Source organism: Cutaneotrichosporon cavernicola, assembly GCF_030864355.1.
Source record: "Cutaneotrichosporon cavernicola HIS019 DNA, chromosome: 3".
In the NCBI taxonomy this organism is placed as follows: Eukaryota; Fungi; Basidiomycota; class Tremellomycetes; order Trichosporonales; family Trichosporonaceae; genus Cutaneotrichosporon; species Cutaneotrichosporon cavernicola.
The window spans coordinates 1034906-1050048 of NC_083395.1; the positions used below are offsets into that span (position 1 = coordinate 1034906).

The window sequence follows — 15143 nt, forward strand, 5'->3', positions numbered from 1 at the left end:
GTGCTTGGACAGTATAGTAGCGTTCCGTTCAAGACTCGAGGCGCGCACATTACGGCAGCGGCGCAAACAGAACGGGCCCTCGGCACTTACGTCACAAAGCCGAGTGTGAAGTTACTCAATCGAGCAAGGGTTCCAGGAGAGGCTAGGGACAAGGGAGTACGTAGTTGATTTCTTGACGATTCCAGGGGTGACTACTGGAAAGAGAGCAGAGGTTTTGGACAGAAACTTGACAGTGAGCCTCAAGGCACAGCACGAGAGCCCCACGAGGACCGTTGTGGCCGTGTGGGGAATCCTGGACGCTGGGGAGGGTGACTGTGATCAACCAAGACTGTCCATTCCTGAATTTTTCCTCAATTCCGACTCAGGCGCAGAAGTTGTCCGTCTGTTGACTCCTGTAACGCCTGTTCGCCAGCCGGCACCTAGCTTTACTAGGTGTTGTTCCACCCACATGACACGCGATAGCTGTTCGCTTGCCGTCATCATGTCACGTTAGGCTCCCACCAAGAAGGTTGCTCCCAACAACTCGGTCCGGATACATGCCCAATCATGATGGCCAAAATGCCACTTTGTGTCTCATGCACGCAAGCGTATCCTCGCAAACGCGCGCGCGATGATGGCAGCGCCACGCCATTGCCGCGATTTTAGCACTGGAGCCTAACGGAAGCCATGTCCCCTCCTTCCGCCACTTGGCGCTTGCGACGCGACCTCGAACCGTGCCGCGCTATGCAATTTCAGCCTGGCAAACTATACCCATAGCTCCATGCCCATGCCCACTTGTCGACCGCGCTAGCGTGTACTGTACACACCCACATGGATTCTCTGAGCCACCCCCTGATTAATGACAAGTGGGCGCTCCGGACGTGCAGTGCCAAGGCACTGCGCACGAGCCATGCGTGTGGGTGATGGTAGGTAGGCAGGGAAGCGGACCTCGCCGACGATCAGGTGGCTGGGGGAACTTGAAAGCATGCATTATGGATCAATAAACTCCACATGTCGGCGAACCCAACCAAAAGGAAAGTCACCTCATCACATCACTTACTCTGTGCCCGTATCTGAATTGGGTCGCACTATGGGTAGCGCCTCATGGCGCCTCCCAGGATCCTGGCACTGACGGCGCGCACATTAGGAACAGAGACCTTCGCGTGCTCGGCCAGGCTTAATGTGGCTTTTGGCTACATCCCTTTCAGTGGCCGTAAAGCTCTGCGGGGTACGTCACCCCCTTTGCCACGATGTACGGCACTCGGCATGTACAGGAATGATGCCTCGCTGTTCAGGCACTTGGCTGCCTGCCGCCCAATTCCCAACGTATCATGCCTGACATCGGGCTGCTGTCTGCATAGTCGGGGTTTTTCGGCGGGCGATCAGAGGCCAAGCCTGAATATGAGGTGCCACGGCACCACCCCTTCCCCCCGGACCTTGGCCCTTTTGCACGCGGCTGCCACTCATCATTATCCCTGAACAATTGTGCTCACGCGTGTTGTGCGTGTAGCCGTGACGTCGTTAAGCAAATATGCAGAGGGTGATCTGAGGTGGTGGCGGTGGTGGCTGATCTGCGGACGGCCTCTTGAGCCGCCCTCACTCATTTGAGTGTAGTAATTAATGATGACAGTTATTCACCTTTCTCAAGGCAAAAATATGCGGATTACCCTGCGGCGTTCGTCGGCAATTGGCATCATTTTGCTGATAATCTCGCTCAATATGGAGCCGATGGCGCAGCGACGGGCAGCCTCGCTGGCCGTTCAATTGATCTTCAGGCAATAAGCAACATATTATGTCGATGCCGACTCGGCCAACATCTACATACCTGCATACCTGAGTGCAACCCGCAATGTCATTTGCATTACGGGCCATGAGCGAAAAACGTCTCTGATCGGATCACTTGTTCAAGCCGGCACCCTGTTCGGTTTCCCCGGCCACAACGCATCATTCTCATTCCCCATACCTCTAGGCCCTCGCGCTTGGGCCAGACGCCCGGTTTGTCATCGGTCTCGGGCAAGCTTGAGTCGGGTATGGACATGACGCACAATTGAATTGCACGGAGGTTCCATGCTAGGGTGCGGCTCCACACCACACCGAGCCAAGACCAGTCCAGGAATCTATGCATGGGCCCGAGTCCACCTGTCATGTCTTGCCCAGTCTTGTGCGGCTGTGCTTCTATTTGGACATACGTGCAACAATAGAAGACTGCAGACATGTACCCGCCTGCGTACGTGCGACGGACAACCCTCGTTGATGCGGCCCTCGTTGAATCGCTCCACGCTCCACACTCTTCACACGCTAAGCTGCGGTGCTGTACGTGTGCGTACGGCATATGGTACAACTTATAATTGTTGGAATCGCGGAACGGCCTTGGTTCCTACTAAGATGCCGTTAGGTTTCGTATTAACACTCAGGGTGCCTAGGGTCCTAGGATCCTATTGGATACTTAGGAACGGGCGTGAGCCGGTTGGGTTGCAGCGTCAACCTTTGTTCATTCAACGTAATAGTATGGGATGACAAGCGCTGGATCTTGAGCATGTCGAGAATCTCACAGCCTGTAAGTGCCTGAGCCGAAGCCGAAGAGCTTGTCGACGCGTTGTGCCTCGACGAGATGACTACTAGTGTCCACATGCCAGCATGACAGCATGGAGCGTACAATGCGAGCGCGACTGGACGGTATGGAGACGGACACTCACACAGACTAAGACTACCGACTACCGATAGCTGTAAGCGAGAATCAGAATCAAATTCCCATCGTCTCGCCTCTGCTCTCCTGTCTCGTAGAAAATATTCCAGCAAGCAGATAGCACTCGAGAGCCCACATTCTCTGGTGTGTCTGTCTGCTGACAATTTCGGCGGCCGGTCGGCCTAGGAAATACCACTTGCCCGGACTTCGGATAAGTCTCCATAGAGTCTTGACGTACGTAGGTACGGACAACGCCACAGTAACACATTGACGATCCCCCTCACCTGATCCCCAGAGAGTCTCAGCCATTTTCCAGGGCAGCGCAATTGGAATCAAACCCCAATCCGGCCGTTTGACCTTGCCGTCGGAGTCTCTGGCCTCTGCCAAGTCTACAATTGCTACAACCTATGCTCTGCATTCTCTGCACCTTCCGCGAGTCCATCCGCCGACCCCCGATCCTCAATCCTTGATCCTTGATCCTCGGGCCAAGGCCAGAAGACCCGCCCGGATGTGCCACCTTAGATCACCTTCAGAGGCTATAGTAGACGCAGGCCCGACTTCTGGGAGGCGCGTGGCCACGCCACGCCACGCTGCGGCACATCACATCACACATCACAGGTCACCGAGCCCGCTTTCCGCATGGCCGCTTCCGCTGATCACACAGGGGCGTGGCGCACCGCGGATATGCAACCAACCCCATTCATCCTTTTAATCAAGTGGTGCTGATCATTTTTTTTGTGGGCCGAGCTTGTAGCGGAGCAGCAGAGCTCGCTATACCTGATCATACTGTACACGTACGATATATGCTACAAGCTCGAGGAGAGAATAGGAACTGGACAGAAGCCAGGAACCGGTCTGCTCCAGTTACATACAGTACGTACAAGTTGTTGATCACAGCTGCAAACCTTGAGGCTTCAGTGTTGTCCCGTGGAAAAGCATCCGCAATGTTATCAGGAAGTTTGGGTCAAGTTCAATCGAAATCGGCATTCAAAGGGCAAAGGGAAATTGGGTAAAGGGTAAAGGGTTAATGGCCACATTGCGGCCTTGTATGACCGCTGACCGCTATTACTTAAAGCCGTGCCTGTCACTTAAAGTGCAACTGGGTTGGACACCTGGGTACTCTTTATTCTTTTTTGGCACTTTAGCGGATGAGGGTGTTGACTTGAACGTTGCCGCCGCTGCATCCGCCGTCCCTTTCGTCGAATGAGGCGTTATAGGATGCGACCACCCATCCAATGTTGAGAGTCACTCTTCACTCCTGAGAAGGCTGATCATCACTTTGCTTGACCTTTCAAACCGTCACGCTTTTCCCCTTGCCCCCTCTTACCCCTCTACTATACCGCCCCAACAAAGCCCTCCAGCTCCGCGTTCCATTCCATCATTTTCTTTTATCTCTTGTCACGCACCCACGTACCCTCTTGTCCCCTTTCAAGTCAACACCCCGTAGTCAATTGCCGAAACCATTCATCCTCTGAATCCACAGATGGCTGTCAGTTGCAACAATAACAACGTTACATTTCTCAGATAATTCTTCCCGCCACATATCCCATAGACGCCACATACACTCACACCAACGCGATACGTGTCGCGCGTTTCGAGGCGTTACGATTCCAGTACTCTAGTCATCCGCTCACTACGCACTTCCCACTTCCGCACTCGGTGGTCATTGTTGCCTCATCACCCTGGGTGACTTGCTGGAGTCGTTCTCCCCGAGTTGTCATCCAACGTTTTGGATCCGCACGAATAGGAATACCTCGGGGTCGCTCCACAAGCTCATCAACTTGAGTGCTAGCCCCAAACAATCTGTGTCTATCCCCTTCCGTCGTCCTCAGGTCCGTCGTAAAAAGTATGTGATTCTCTCGTTAGCCACCCACACGTACCCATACAGTCGTGAAATGTTCACATCACATTGCTAGGCAGGCACGGTTCCGACGGTAGCTGCTCGGCATTTGGTCATTCCGTTCCCACAACGATGCGCGACGTGTAGACAGACCAAGATACATGCCACACCTTCACGCGCCCCTGCCAGTGCCTCCGCTAAGGCCGGAATGGCCGCAGCCACCTGTCCGCACGCTCAAACTCCTCGATAACGTTGAGCTGGATGGCAGTGTTGGCGACAGAGGGGTTGGGCCCTTGTTCCTGGTTGGCCATGCGAATAGCGACCATGATCTAATCCGTCAGATACGGACACAACCCAGGTCCCTCGTCGTCAACTCACAGCATCCCAGAAACGGAATCCACGCTCAACCTCGTTTGTTGGGTTCTTGACGCCAGTAAACGCCTCGTCGACAAACTCCAAAGCCATCGCTTTCGCGTTCTTGACTCCCTCCGAATTTGCGTTCTCTTCAGTAATGTCGGCCTCGTTGTAGTGGATCGCAGCGTCGAGGTACGTCTTAGCAAGAATGCCAAAGCCCGTGTTCATGTCGCTCTGGAAGGGGAGGCCTTGGATGGTCAGCAGAACACCGACAGAGTACCTACTGATGCACATGTCCAGATAGTCGTCGCGCATGCGTCGAGCGTCACCAGAGAGGAGGATGTGCACATTGAGCGCCTCCAGCAGCTGTCGCAAAGCCTTGGTCGTTGCCTTCACAAACGAGTTGAATACCAACAACTCGCGCGACAGCGGACCAGACCACTGCTCGGACTACCAATGTCAGCACACATCGCTTGCACGCAACGTACGCGGAAGTTCAGAGGAACCACACTCAGAACACGCATGAACAACAGCGTGTATGCTTGTTCCTCGTCTGACCCGAAGCTTGGCCCACCAGACAAAGCCATCGCCGATGGGCCTCCGAATCTGTTGCCATGAACAACGCCCGCCCTCAGAAGCTCGAGAACGATGTAGATTGGCTCCTGGAGCTTGTCAGTCACGCGAGCAGCTTGGCAGGCTGCGTGGAATGCCTTTCCGATCGGTGACTGGTGGTGGTTGTTGTTGACGAAACTAGAAAGGGGTCAGCAACCTTTGCCATTATGGGAGCTTTCGACCCACCCTCGCACATCCAGGAAGCGCCAGATAATGTTGGCAACAACCTCGTCCTTCCTCTCCAGCACCTTGGACCCCTTCTCCTTCTTGGTCGTCGCAATTGTCTCCTCCTTCTCGAGCGTGCCGATGCAGAGCTTGAGATCAATAGTCGACGACTGTGAATCAGCTAACGAGGAAACCTTAACTCACCGACTGACGTCGCAACTCGTCACCGAGGACGTGGTGCGGGACCATCCAAGTAGAGCACTTGTTAACAAGAGACAGTGTCAAGAGGTCGGTCGTTGGGACTGCGGCCCCCTGGGGCGGAGAATAGTGTGGGTCAAAGTAGTAATGGGCATTCTGGGCTATTAGCTTGGCTCAAGGCCTGGCAAGACTCACAATTCGCTTCTGCGCCCACTGATGATGGAGAGGAGCACTGAGAAGGGCAAGAGTGGTACAGCGTGGCGAAGTAGCGCCCTCGGTGATGATGTCCTTGATGAAGCGACGGTACTCTGGTGAATCGGCGAGCGGTTGGCGCTCATCAATGACGCCAGAGGCAAGGTAGCCAACGAGCTGCGCCGAGACCATGCCACGGCAAAGGAGGAAGTACAGCTCGTCGGGGAGTCGGGGCGAGAAGATGTCGTCCAGATCCGAGGGAACATCGCCAGGCGTGACGACCTGGCCGGGAGGAGGAACAACGAGAGGTAGGGGAAGGCAGGCTCCCTCGGTGGTGAGCACGAGCGAATACTTGATCGCCAGGCGGGCGCGCATGAAGCTCTCGAGATAGCCGGATCCCTTCAGCTGCACCGCCCATGCCTGGCAGACTCCGAGGCCAGACTTGCCAGTCCGGAGGTACTCCATTGCGGATCTCATCGAGAAGTTCTCCGAGATTAGAGGGAAGGTGCGGTTCAGGCTGCAGCCTGCCAACAGGGCCAAGTCGAGGAACTGGTCATAGCTAAAGCTCATGTCGGCCAGGATGCGCGGCTTGTCGTAATAGGTGAACGAGCCGGACCAGTCGACTGAGGTAATGACTCTGTCGACGGGCCAAAGCAGAGCCTCCGAGTCCGACCAAATAGCGTGGATGTAACCCTTGGGGTGCTTGAGGAGGTACGCGAGCTTGCGTCAGTCGTGCATCGAGCCACAAACATACCTGGGCTCCGGGGAGATAGGGCGCCATGACATACTCAACGAAGCGGTGCTTGAACGCGCGGAGAAGGAGTCGGACGACGTCCTGCATGTCGACCCACATGCCGTTACGAACCTGCGTCAATGCGATCACCGCGCGATCGACCTGGCCGTCCTCGTAGTAGGCCCATGCTTCGTTCTTCACGGCGTTCTCTCTATCGGCCTGGGGGTTTGGGCCCTTGGGAGGGGTACGCTGGGCTAGAGGAAGTCCGGGGAAGACGAACACGGGCTTGATGTTATGCTTGTCGAGCTGGCGCAAGTCACTCTCGATGCGGTTCGCAAGCGAGAGAGGAAGGCCGCCTGTTGAGGCAATGAGCGGCTCGCGCTGGTCTGGGTCGGACAGCAGCGTCCGCACGTAATAGTTGACATCGATGCCGAGACGAGTGTTGGCAAGCGCGCTCAATGGCGCAGACGACGTGAGTCTCCGTTCACGGAGATAGACTTCGGTTAGTAGACTGGAGAGTCCAATAACTTACCATCGAGGCTGCGGACTCCCATGTTGGGAAAGCAATGTGCGGAAGAGGGAAGATAAAGTCGGCGGGATGCACCGGATTGCTTGTTCCTTGAGGTCGAAGGACTGCTTGCGGGTTTTTAACGCGAACAGACAGCAGACAGCTGCAAGAATGGTCCACCGCGGAGGGGTAGATAGGCTTGTATGCTGAAGTCTAAGAGTAGGATTGTGGGAGAGAAGGTTAGATATGTGAACAAGGGAACGAGAGAACGCGAGAGAGCCAGTGACTCTGACGAGCCGACCAGCGAGCAGCGGCCACCTGGCGACCTGGCGACCTGGCGACCGCAATCGACAGCCAGGCGCGCGTAAGGGCGCAGCCGAGCCCATGAGGCCCAAGAGAGTTATTGGCCACGTGGTTATCCCTTAACGCATTGACCTCCTTGACTTTCTTACCACACATTTCACCCTCAAAAACTGGAGCCCCACATCACCACTATCTCACATGCCACAGTCGCTACACAGCCACCGCTACTAAACGCTATACATGCACAGTAACAATCTTGAAGTACAGATGCGAGATGACACCATCATCTATTTAAGCATGACCGACATGCAGCCCACGAGCAGCAGCACGGGCCTCGGCAGGCGAGATGACCTTGTCGACACCCTCGTTGAAGAGCTTGGCCTTGATCACATTCGCCGTCATGCCGTTCCTCACCTCGTTAGTAATACGGGTGCTGCGGTCAGCAGGACACAGCTAATGGTCATCCCCACCTGTCCTTCACTGGGTCGCCGAGCACAGACGGCTTGATCTCGAGGCCGTGGAACTCGTCCTTGGACCCCTCGTCAGTTCCAGCGGGCGCAGGTTTGAGTCTGAGCTCGGCTGTCGAGTCACCGACTTTGTCCCCAGCGGCGAGCAGCTTGGCGTTCAGATCCTTAACTTGCGATGTAGTGTAGGCGCGGTTCTGCAGTTAGCCAAGCGCAGGTCCAAGTATTCACAGAGAGAATGCGGCTCTGGCTCAGCGTTTCGACCCAGTACTTGTTCCAGAGGAGGTCGAGCAGCTTCTCGTCCGTCTTCGACTTGTAGATCTCCACCTTGAGAGGGTAGTAGGCATTCGCGTGTGCACCAAAGTCCTCGATCTTGTCGAGGGGGATGGACTGGTACTCGGACGAGCCGCTTGATGGTGGCGTGTAGCCCTGAGGATAGGTACGGAAGGCGCCGATCTCGACTTTGCCAGCCGAGACGGTGCGGTTGGGGTCAATCTTGATGTCAGATGGATCAGAAACCTTCACTCACGACCACGGCGAGGTACGGGTCCTGATGCGTCTGGTTGGTCATCTGAGTGTCGACGTCGATGCCGGACAACCAGCAACCATATCCAGGATGGCTGCTGTAAGACGGAGGACGCAGAGCAACAGCTTACGAGTGATACCAGCCACGCTGATTCTCATTTTGGCCCGCTGCATTGCGGGCAGAGTGGAACTCGACCATATACTCCATGGCCTGGATGGTGAGCAACTACATCCGTGAAGGCTGTGCACTCACCTCATTTCCAGCGTTGACGCGAGTCTCGGTCCCCTGTACTGGCAGAGCGACAGCGTCGGTGATCCAGAAGGTGTGGTCACGGACACGCCCGTACATGACACCCATGATCTCGTACTGGCCACCGGAGCGCGCGTGGATTGCCTGATGTCAGATTGCAAAAAGAAGGTTGATTACCATCTTGATCAGAGCGACCGCAGAGATTTTGACGGTCTGGAAGTAATGAGGACTGGTATCAGAGCTGATCGTGGCACTCGCGGAGAAGCCTACTCAGTCTCCCATGGCGCCTGGCCTTCCAGCTGACGCTCCTCCTCGACACTGTATAGGAAGACGAGCTCAGCCGGGTCGACCGTCTGCCCTTGTTAGCTAGGTCAAGCTTGAATTGACTCACGGCAACGTTGTTGCTGATCTCAAAGGTTGCCCGAGCAGCTTGCTCCATCATGTGCAGTTGCTGCAGAGGCAGCGTTGTTGAGAGGCCAGGATTGAACGCGCGTCAACGTCATGTGGAGGTCCGTCAACGGAATCAATCCCGCGGCCTCCAGTGGATCCTGGAGGAGCTGCCATCACGTGATCAACTCCAGGATAATTAGTGGGTGCAGGGATGAGTTTGACTCTTTATAATGAAAGTACAGTATTCCGCAATCTGGCACGTTTGAACCATCCCGCAACCCCTCTTTCCCCCCTCTCTGGCCTCCTCTGCCGAACAATCATTATACTTGGCAGGATTGTTCACTGCGTTATCTGCAGTAGACAGTAGACCTACATGTCCCAAATACTATGCGCGATTTTCAGGATATCACCCACACATCGCTGGCGCTTAACCTTGAGCCCTTGAGACGCCTTGGAATCGCGTCTGACGTTGTGGATTGACACGCGTCGTCACAACAGTTGGGTGTGCTACACGTTCCATCTTGGCAAGTTGATCCTGACTCGTCCTGAATGTCCTGCCGAGCTGCCGACTATGAACACCTTGCCACACCCGGCAGGGTGCGACGCTATGACTCCACCCCTTGGCGCTCGCCATGTCCCATCCCACCGTCACGGCGGGACGCTGGGACCGCCGCCAAGGCCCAACCATTCAACCCCCAACCGCGGACACCGCATGACATTATGTCTTATAACAATGTAACAATGTACACTCACACTTCTCTCTTATACTCTCACCTACTTTTACGACCTTATTCTCTCCGTTCAACGACGTCCGACCCTCCGACACTCCTTTCCCGACCAGCTCGTTTACTCACATCCTCCTTCCCTCTTCTAACTTATACTCTCTCTATCACTCTCTCACACCATGGTCGCCCTCCAGGTCTTCACCCTCTTCGGCCTCCTTCCCGCCCTCGCACTTGGCGCCTTTGAGGGACGCCACGTCCAGCCCCACGTGGCTGCCGTGCGCCGCTCGCGCGTCCAGCCCCGCTCTCCCGCCGGCGTTGTCCCGGTTCCTGCCCGTCGCGCCGCCGGTGCCGGCAAGCGTGGAGGTGCTGGCTCGTGCCGCGTACGCCCTACCCCTGCCCACAACGAGGCCGATGCCGCATCCACCGTCGTCGCCGCGGCCGATGATGAGAACGCGGAGGCTCCGGTCGAACAGCCAATTGAGCAGCCGACTGAGCAGCCCGCCGAGCAGCCAACTGAGCAGCCAGCCGAGCCTACCCCCCAGCCCGAGCAGCCTGCTGCCTCTCCCTCTCAGGAGCCTCAACCTTCCCCCACTCCCGAGGCCGTGAGTGATCATCATCGCATGCCCTGACACGCAGCCTCCTGCCGAGGAGAAGATTGACCCCGCTTTCACTACTACAATGCTTGCGCACAGCAACAACGGCCTCCTGAAGATCGACGGGTAATTCGCCCATCCAACACATACTAACACCAGCACCTGCGGCCCCTGCCCGTCGACGCCCAACGAGCCTAACGGTGCCCAGTGGTGGCTTGACTGCGGCCTCGACGATGGCGGCTGGGCTCCGCCCCACATCACCCTCGACCAGGTTGTCTACACGGACCTGACCGGCGAAGGCATCTTTGCTCCCTGCACCCAGTTCTTCGACCAGTTCTACCGCTACGGTGGCGAGTTTGGCAGTAGGTCGCCGTCAGTCGTCAACCCTGACCCTAGTTCCTCCCATCATGCTCGCCGCGATCGCACTTCAGGAGTCGACGTGTCGCCCTTGGCTCGTCGGTGGTATCGGCGAGCAGGGCCTCATGCAGCTCCTCGGTGTCAATTGCGACGGTGCGCCTGGTGGCAACTGCCAGGACGTCGACTTCAACATTCGCCGTGGCGCCGAGTACCTTCGCGGCCGCATCGACGCTCATGGCGGCAGTCTCCTCGCCGGTCTCGGTGCCTACAATGGCTGGCGCGTCGGCATCACCGCCGGCGAGGTCTACCAGATGAAGAACGACGGTCGCTGCTGGGCCCAGCCCAACCTCGACTACATGCACCAGATGCTCAACGGCTGGCTCCAGGGCAAGGCCGGTTACGAGCTGGGCAAGTGGTGTAAGTACCCAGCAATACATGCGTATGGTGCTGACGTCGATAGTCAACCGCAACGACTGCTAAACACATTTGACCGATTTGGACTCGAACCCGGTTCTGTAGATCCTCTGCAAATCCCACCCCAACCCCCCATCGCTTCATTCTCGCATTTTTCTCATTCACGTGGTCCCACCTCCCTTCTGTATACAGCTGGTCTGTACTGAATACGTCCGGCATACCGCACGCTTAGTCCCTCTTCTTGAGACGGTGCGGAGCTTGTCATTGTCTGTGGAGCTGCAGACCTGCAGGGTTGCTTCGTTTCATCGGCAATACTATGGCACAATAGGAAATGGATGGTGCGTCGGCTGGGCGGCCGATTCATTAGTCTCGAAGACTATGGGTTGCCCCACATCAACGTGCGTATCGTGTTGGGCGTGGCCGTCATTGACGTGATCGTCCTTGCGCTGGCTATTTCTTGGACATTAACTTGTTCCCCCTCTTTCCAAAATTCCTTAATTCCTCATTGCGGTGTCTGATCTCATATGTCCACGCCACAGGCAGACCCCGCTCCAAGGCCCAGGCCCAACTGGAGCCCAACTCGCGTTCGACGCGTACCTGCTTCTCTGCTTATTAACACCTGCTACTCTACTCTAAACGTACCTATTCAGCGCGCCGTCGGAAACTCGACCAGGTCCAAGGCCCCCACCTCAAAATCCTGCAGGCACATTCCGGAATGCAACTCGAGAGTTGAGCGTCGAGGTACGCTTTCGGCGCAACCTAACTTTGTGTACAGCAAGGTTTACTCGATCTGCGCCAATCTTGACGAGTGGTGCGACGCGCCACGTTCGGCCTCTGCTTTCATCTATTATACAGTACCGTATATTAACTGCAGTTATCGCGCCGTCACGCGCCCCCCCCCCCCCCCCCTCCCCGCCACCGCCACAGCCACACTCACAACCCACAACCTCACAACCATTGTCGTCGTGTCGTCGTGCTCGCGGGAGTGTCGAGGCGCCACTAGAGTATATACCACCCCAACTAACTACTTACGAGCGCGGCAACTTTACCTTTGACAACTTAGATGTCGGTCGAGGAACCGGAACCGGGATCGGGACCAGAGACGGAGAGTTCGTGAGATGGTCCCCGGCGATGGTCGGACACTAACGGCCCGCTTCGGTGAAAGTGGAGAAGGGGAGAAATGGAGCATTGGAGGCGCAGTAACACTGATGGGTCTGCGGGAAGAAGGCGGTCTCTCTCCTTTAGCAGCGCCGGGTCGCGATTGTTTTGCCCAGAGGCTACTGTTTGTTCCCGTGGTTGTCTGGTGGAGCGGCGAGTTCATCGAAGTGTGTTCTTGTGCGGTACCGTCGTGTGGCGCAGCCTCTGTCACCCATCATGCCATTCGCCATAGATTGGACGGAGCAAACGACAGAAACTGAGAGCCCTTCCAACAGGGAGCGGGTCTGAGGGCCCAGATACTCAAGATGACCGGGACATTCATCACTGCATGGGTATGAACAGTAACAGAACGTACGATATGCGATGTTTTCGCAACCTGCAAGACTATCCACAATCTGCGCTGTCGAGGGTTGCTCTGAGAGACCCCAGTCGTGTGAGCCACAGGGGGAGAGCCGGTCGGTTGACCATCCATCTCTCGCTTGCTCGGCCTGGAATACGCGTTCTAAGCCGCAGCATGCACTTGAGAGGCCCATACGTCGATGCTGGACTGAGTACATGTAATCAGGGGTTGGAAAAAATCAAAGGTCCATCACAACATATCCCTATCCACCTCAATCAACCAGCTCATCACACATCTTATGCCGCGACAGCATCTCGCGTGCCGGGAACGTAGTCGAGATCATCCGATCATCGGCATGTCCAAGCGTCATGAGCACCGTATCGTCGAGGAAGAAGTGGCCTGGCGCCTGCCGGTGCTTTCTCCTTTTAGCAGTCGGATCCAAGTCCGCCGGCTCGAGGGGAACCATGCTGAGCGCAAAGTTGATCTTGATCGGGTCGTCAATCTCTTCTCCGTTCACAAGTAAGGCCGGACCAATACTGATGAGGTTGAACGGCGCGGAGGTATTGTACGTGACAAAGTATCTTCCATCAGCACCATTTGGGCACGACTCACTTCATGTATTGCCGTCCCCGGAGTTTGGCGTGCGCGACCGCAACGTTGACGGTATTCCCCTCGTGGGGTGTACAGCCTCTCTCACAGAGAGTGAAGCGGTATAGTGGGGACGCGTGATGGTTCGCCCTGGGATCCCAGTTGTGCGCGCGGGCAACGCACTTGGCGCTGAAGTCGGGGGCATCGAGCACATCGTAGCTGATATAACGGGAGGTGGCGTTGGCGACGTCCATGACCTGTCCGGGGGCGACCGAGTACGACATGGCGGGGTATAACCTGCTCTTGTCGCGTTGGGGACCGGGGTAGAACGCCGCCCAGTTCTTCTCGACGTGGTTGCGGCGCTCGCGGACCAGCTCGAGCGACTGCGCGTCACCCACCTCGACGTGGTGGGAGTAGGGGGCGACACCGTGCCGCGCGCTTGGGACGATCGCTTCCGCCACGAAGGGGAAGTGCCGCCGCAAGTCGGGGATCAGTCCCACCACGCGACACTTGGCCGCCCAGTCGCTCGAACGGCCGAACGTGATCGCGGGAGTGCCAGCGTCCTAATCGTCAGCGGCGGTAGCCAAGAGCAAGAGAATTCCGGCGCGCAAGAATCAAGTGGGTGCGTCATCCTGCTTTCGGTTCCGCACCATGTCACCATTTCAGTTGGTCCCACTCACCGTCCAGAAGATCCGCGAATCCTCGGGCCCGTAAGTTGCAACCCAGTGACCGGTGACCTTGCAAACCTCCTGAGGAATCATCTGGTAATCAAGCGCATGTGCCTTTGTGACGACGACTAGCGACCCATCATGGCGCACATCAAGTCCAAAGCTAATGTCAGCAAATCCTTAGCCTACGGTAAACTTACACGACGACGCTCTGTTCGCGGGCAGGATGTCCTTCAACCACAATAAACGGGTGTCGGCGAGTAGGACCACGCGCAACGCCAAGTAAATGGAACGCACTGCCGGGCGGTAGTTTGAGGACGGCGAGGTTGAATGACTGGCCCTCGAGTTCTTGAGGAAATGCAAGACCGTTACGCGCGTCGACGACATGGTCGTTGGGAAGGTCGACAAAGTGTGCCCCGTTCCCGAGGCGGTGTAATGATCCGTCGGCGTCAGTCCACGCTAATGAGGAGTTGGGGGAGCTGGATATGGCGGAGAGTACGGTGCCGTAAAGATCGGATCCGTTGCCATAGGAGAAGGAGTCGAGGGTGGTTGGGCGGATAGAGACGACCAGGCAGAAGAGGAAGACGACGGCGGCAGCCGAGATGAGAAGTGGTCGCGCGAGCCACCCCCGCCTCCCCGATGGATGGAGGAGTGTATACCCCGTCATTAGATGGTGAGAGTGTCGATAGATGGCATATACGTCTCTCTGCACTCGTCTAGTTGTCACCAGCGTGAAGTGCATCTCGCTCACGTGGCGTGACTCCGTTGCCCGTTGCCTGGGGCGAAGGCAGTAAGAGAACGTGACAAGACGTTCACAAACATGGCCCGTGCGACAGGGAACAGTCGACCCGCCTTCCTGCGTGCACCCCAGAGCTTCGCGGCTGTACGGCATACGGGTTGCCGTAACACTCAATTTGTGTGAGATAAAGGTTGGCAATGACTTGGAACTCGTGTATCCAAGTGAAGAGGTCACAGTTATGCCCATGAGCGCTTGGTGCCTCACACCTGATGCATGAACGCGCGAGAAATTAGGTTTTGACACCCTTTCCGTTTGGGCATGTTACAGCAGTACGTGCAGCATCATATCAACGGCCAATGTTG

At 56.4% G+C, this 15143-nt stretch overlaps 4 protein-coding genes across 4 annotated transcripts; 1 reads left to right on the top strand and 3 right to left on the bottom strand.

The window, feature by feature from the left end:
• Window positions 1-4702: 4702 nt before the first annotated feature.
• COPS5 (uncharacterized protein) lies at window positions 4703-7313 on the bottom strand (the record flags this gene model as incomplete). The annotated part of the gene is made up of 9 exons (XM_060598839.1): window positions 4703-4834; window positions 4884-5107; window positions 5144-5309; window positions 5348-5609; window positions 5658-5806; window positions 5841-5990; window positions 6030-6746; window positions 6781-7256; window positions 7292-7313. The coding sequence occupies 9 exons, from the start codon at window positions 7311-7313 to the stop codon at window positions 4703-4705; spliced, it is 2298 nt and encodes a 765-aa protein (XP_060455592.1).
• Window positions 7314-7861: 548 nt separating this feature from the next.
• RRI1 (uncharacterized protein) lies at window positions 7862-9248 on the bottom strand (the record flags this gene model as incomplete). Its single annotated transcript, XM_060598840.1, has 9 exons — window positions 7862-8003; window positions 8041-8231; window positions 8266-8529; window positions 8564-8654; window positions 8691-8770; window positions 8813-8953; window positions 8987-9038; window positions 9080-9162; window positions 9201-9248. The coding sequence occupies 9 exons, from the start codon at window positions 9246-9248 to the stop codon at window positions 7862-7864; spliced, it is 1092 nt and encodes a 363-aa protein (XP_060455593.1).
• An 855-nt stretch (window positions 9249-10103) lies between these two features.
• Window positions 10104-11354, top strand: CcaverHIS019_0303990 (uncharacterized protein; the record flags this gene model as incomplete). Its single annotated transcript, XM_060598841.1, has 5 exons — window positions 10104-10526; window positions 10561-10643; window positions 10677-10879; window positions 10914-11291; window positions 11335-11354. The coding sequence occupies 5 exons, from the start codon at window positions 10104-10106 to the stop codon at window positions 11352-11354; spliced, it is 1107 nt and encodes a 368-aa protein (XP_060455594.1).
• Window positions 11355-13057: 1703 nt separating this feature from the next.
• CcaverHIS019_0304000 (uncharacterized protein) lies at window positions 13058-14709 on the bottom strand (the record flags this gene model as incomplete). Its single annotated transcript, XM_060598842.1, has 4 exons — window positions 13058-13367; window positions 13399-13937; window positions 14055-14205; window positions 14243-14709. 4 exons carry the CDS (start codon window positions 14707-14709, stop codon window positions 13058-13060), a joined length of 1467 nt encoding a protein of 488 aa, XP_060455595.1.
• Between the last annotated feature and the right edge of the window lie 434 nt (window positions 14710-15143).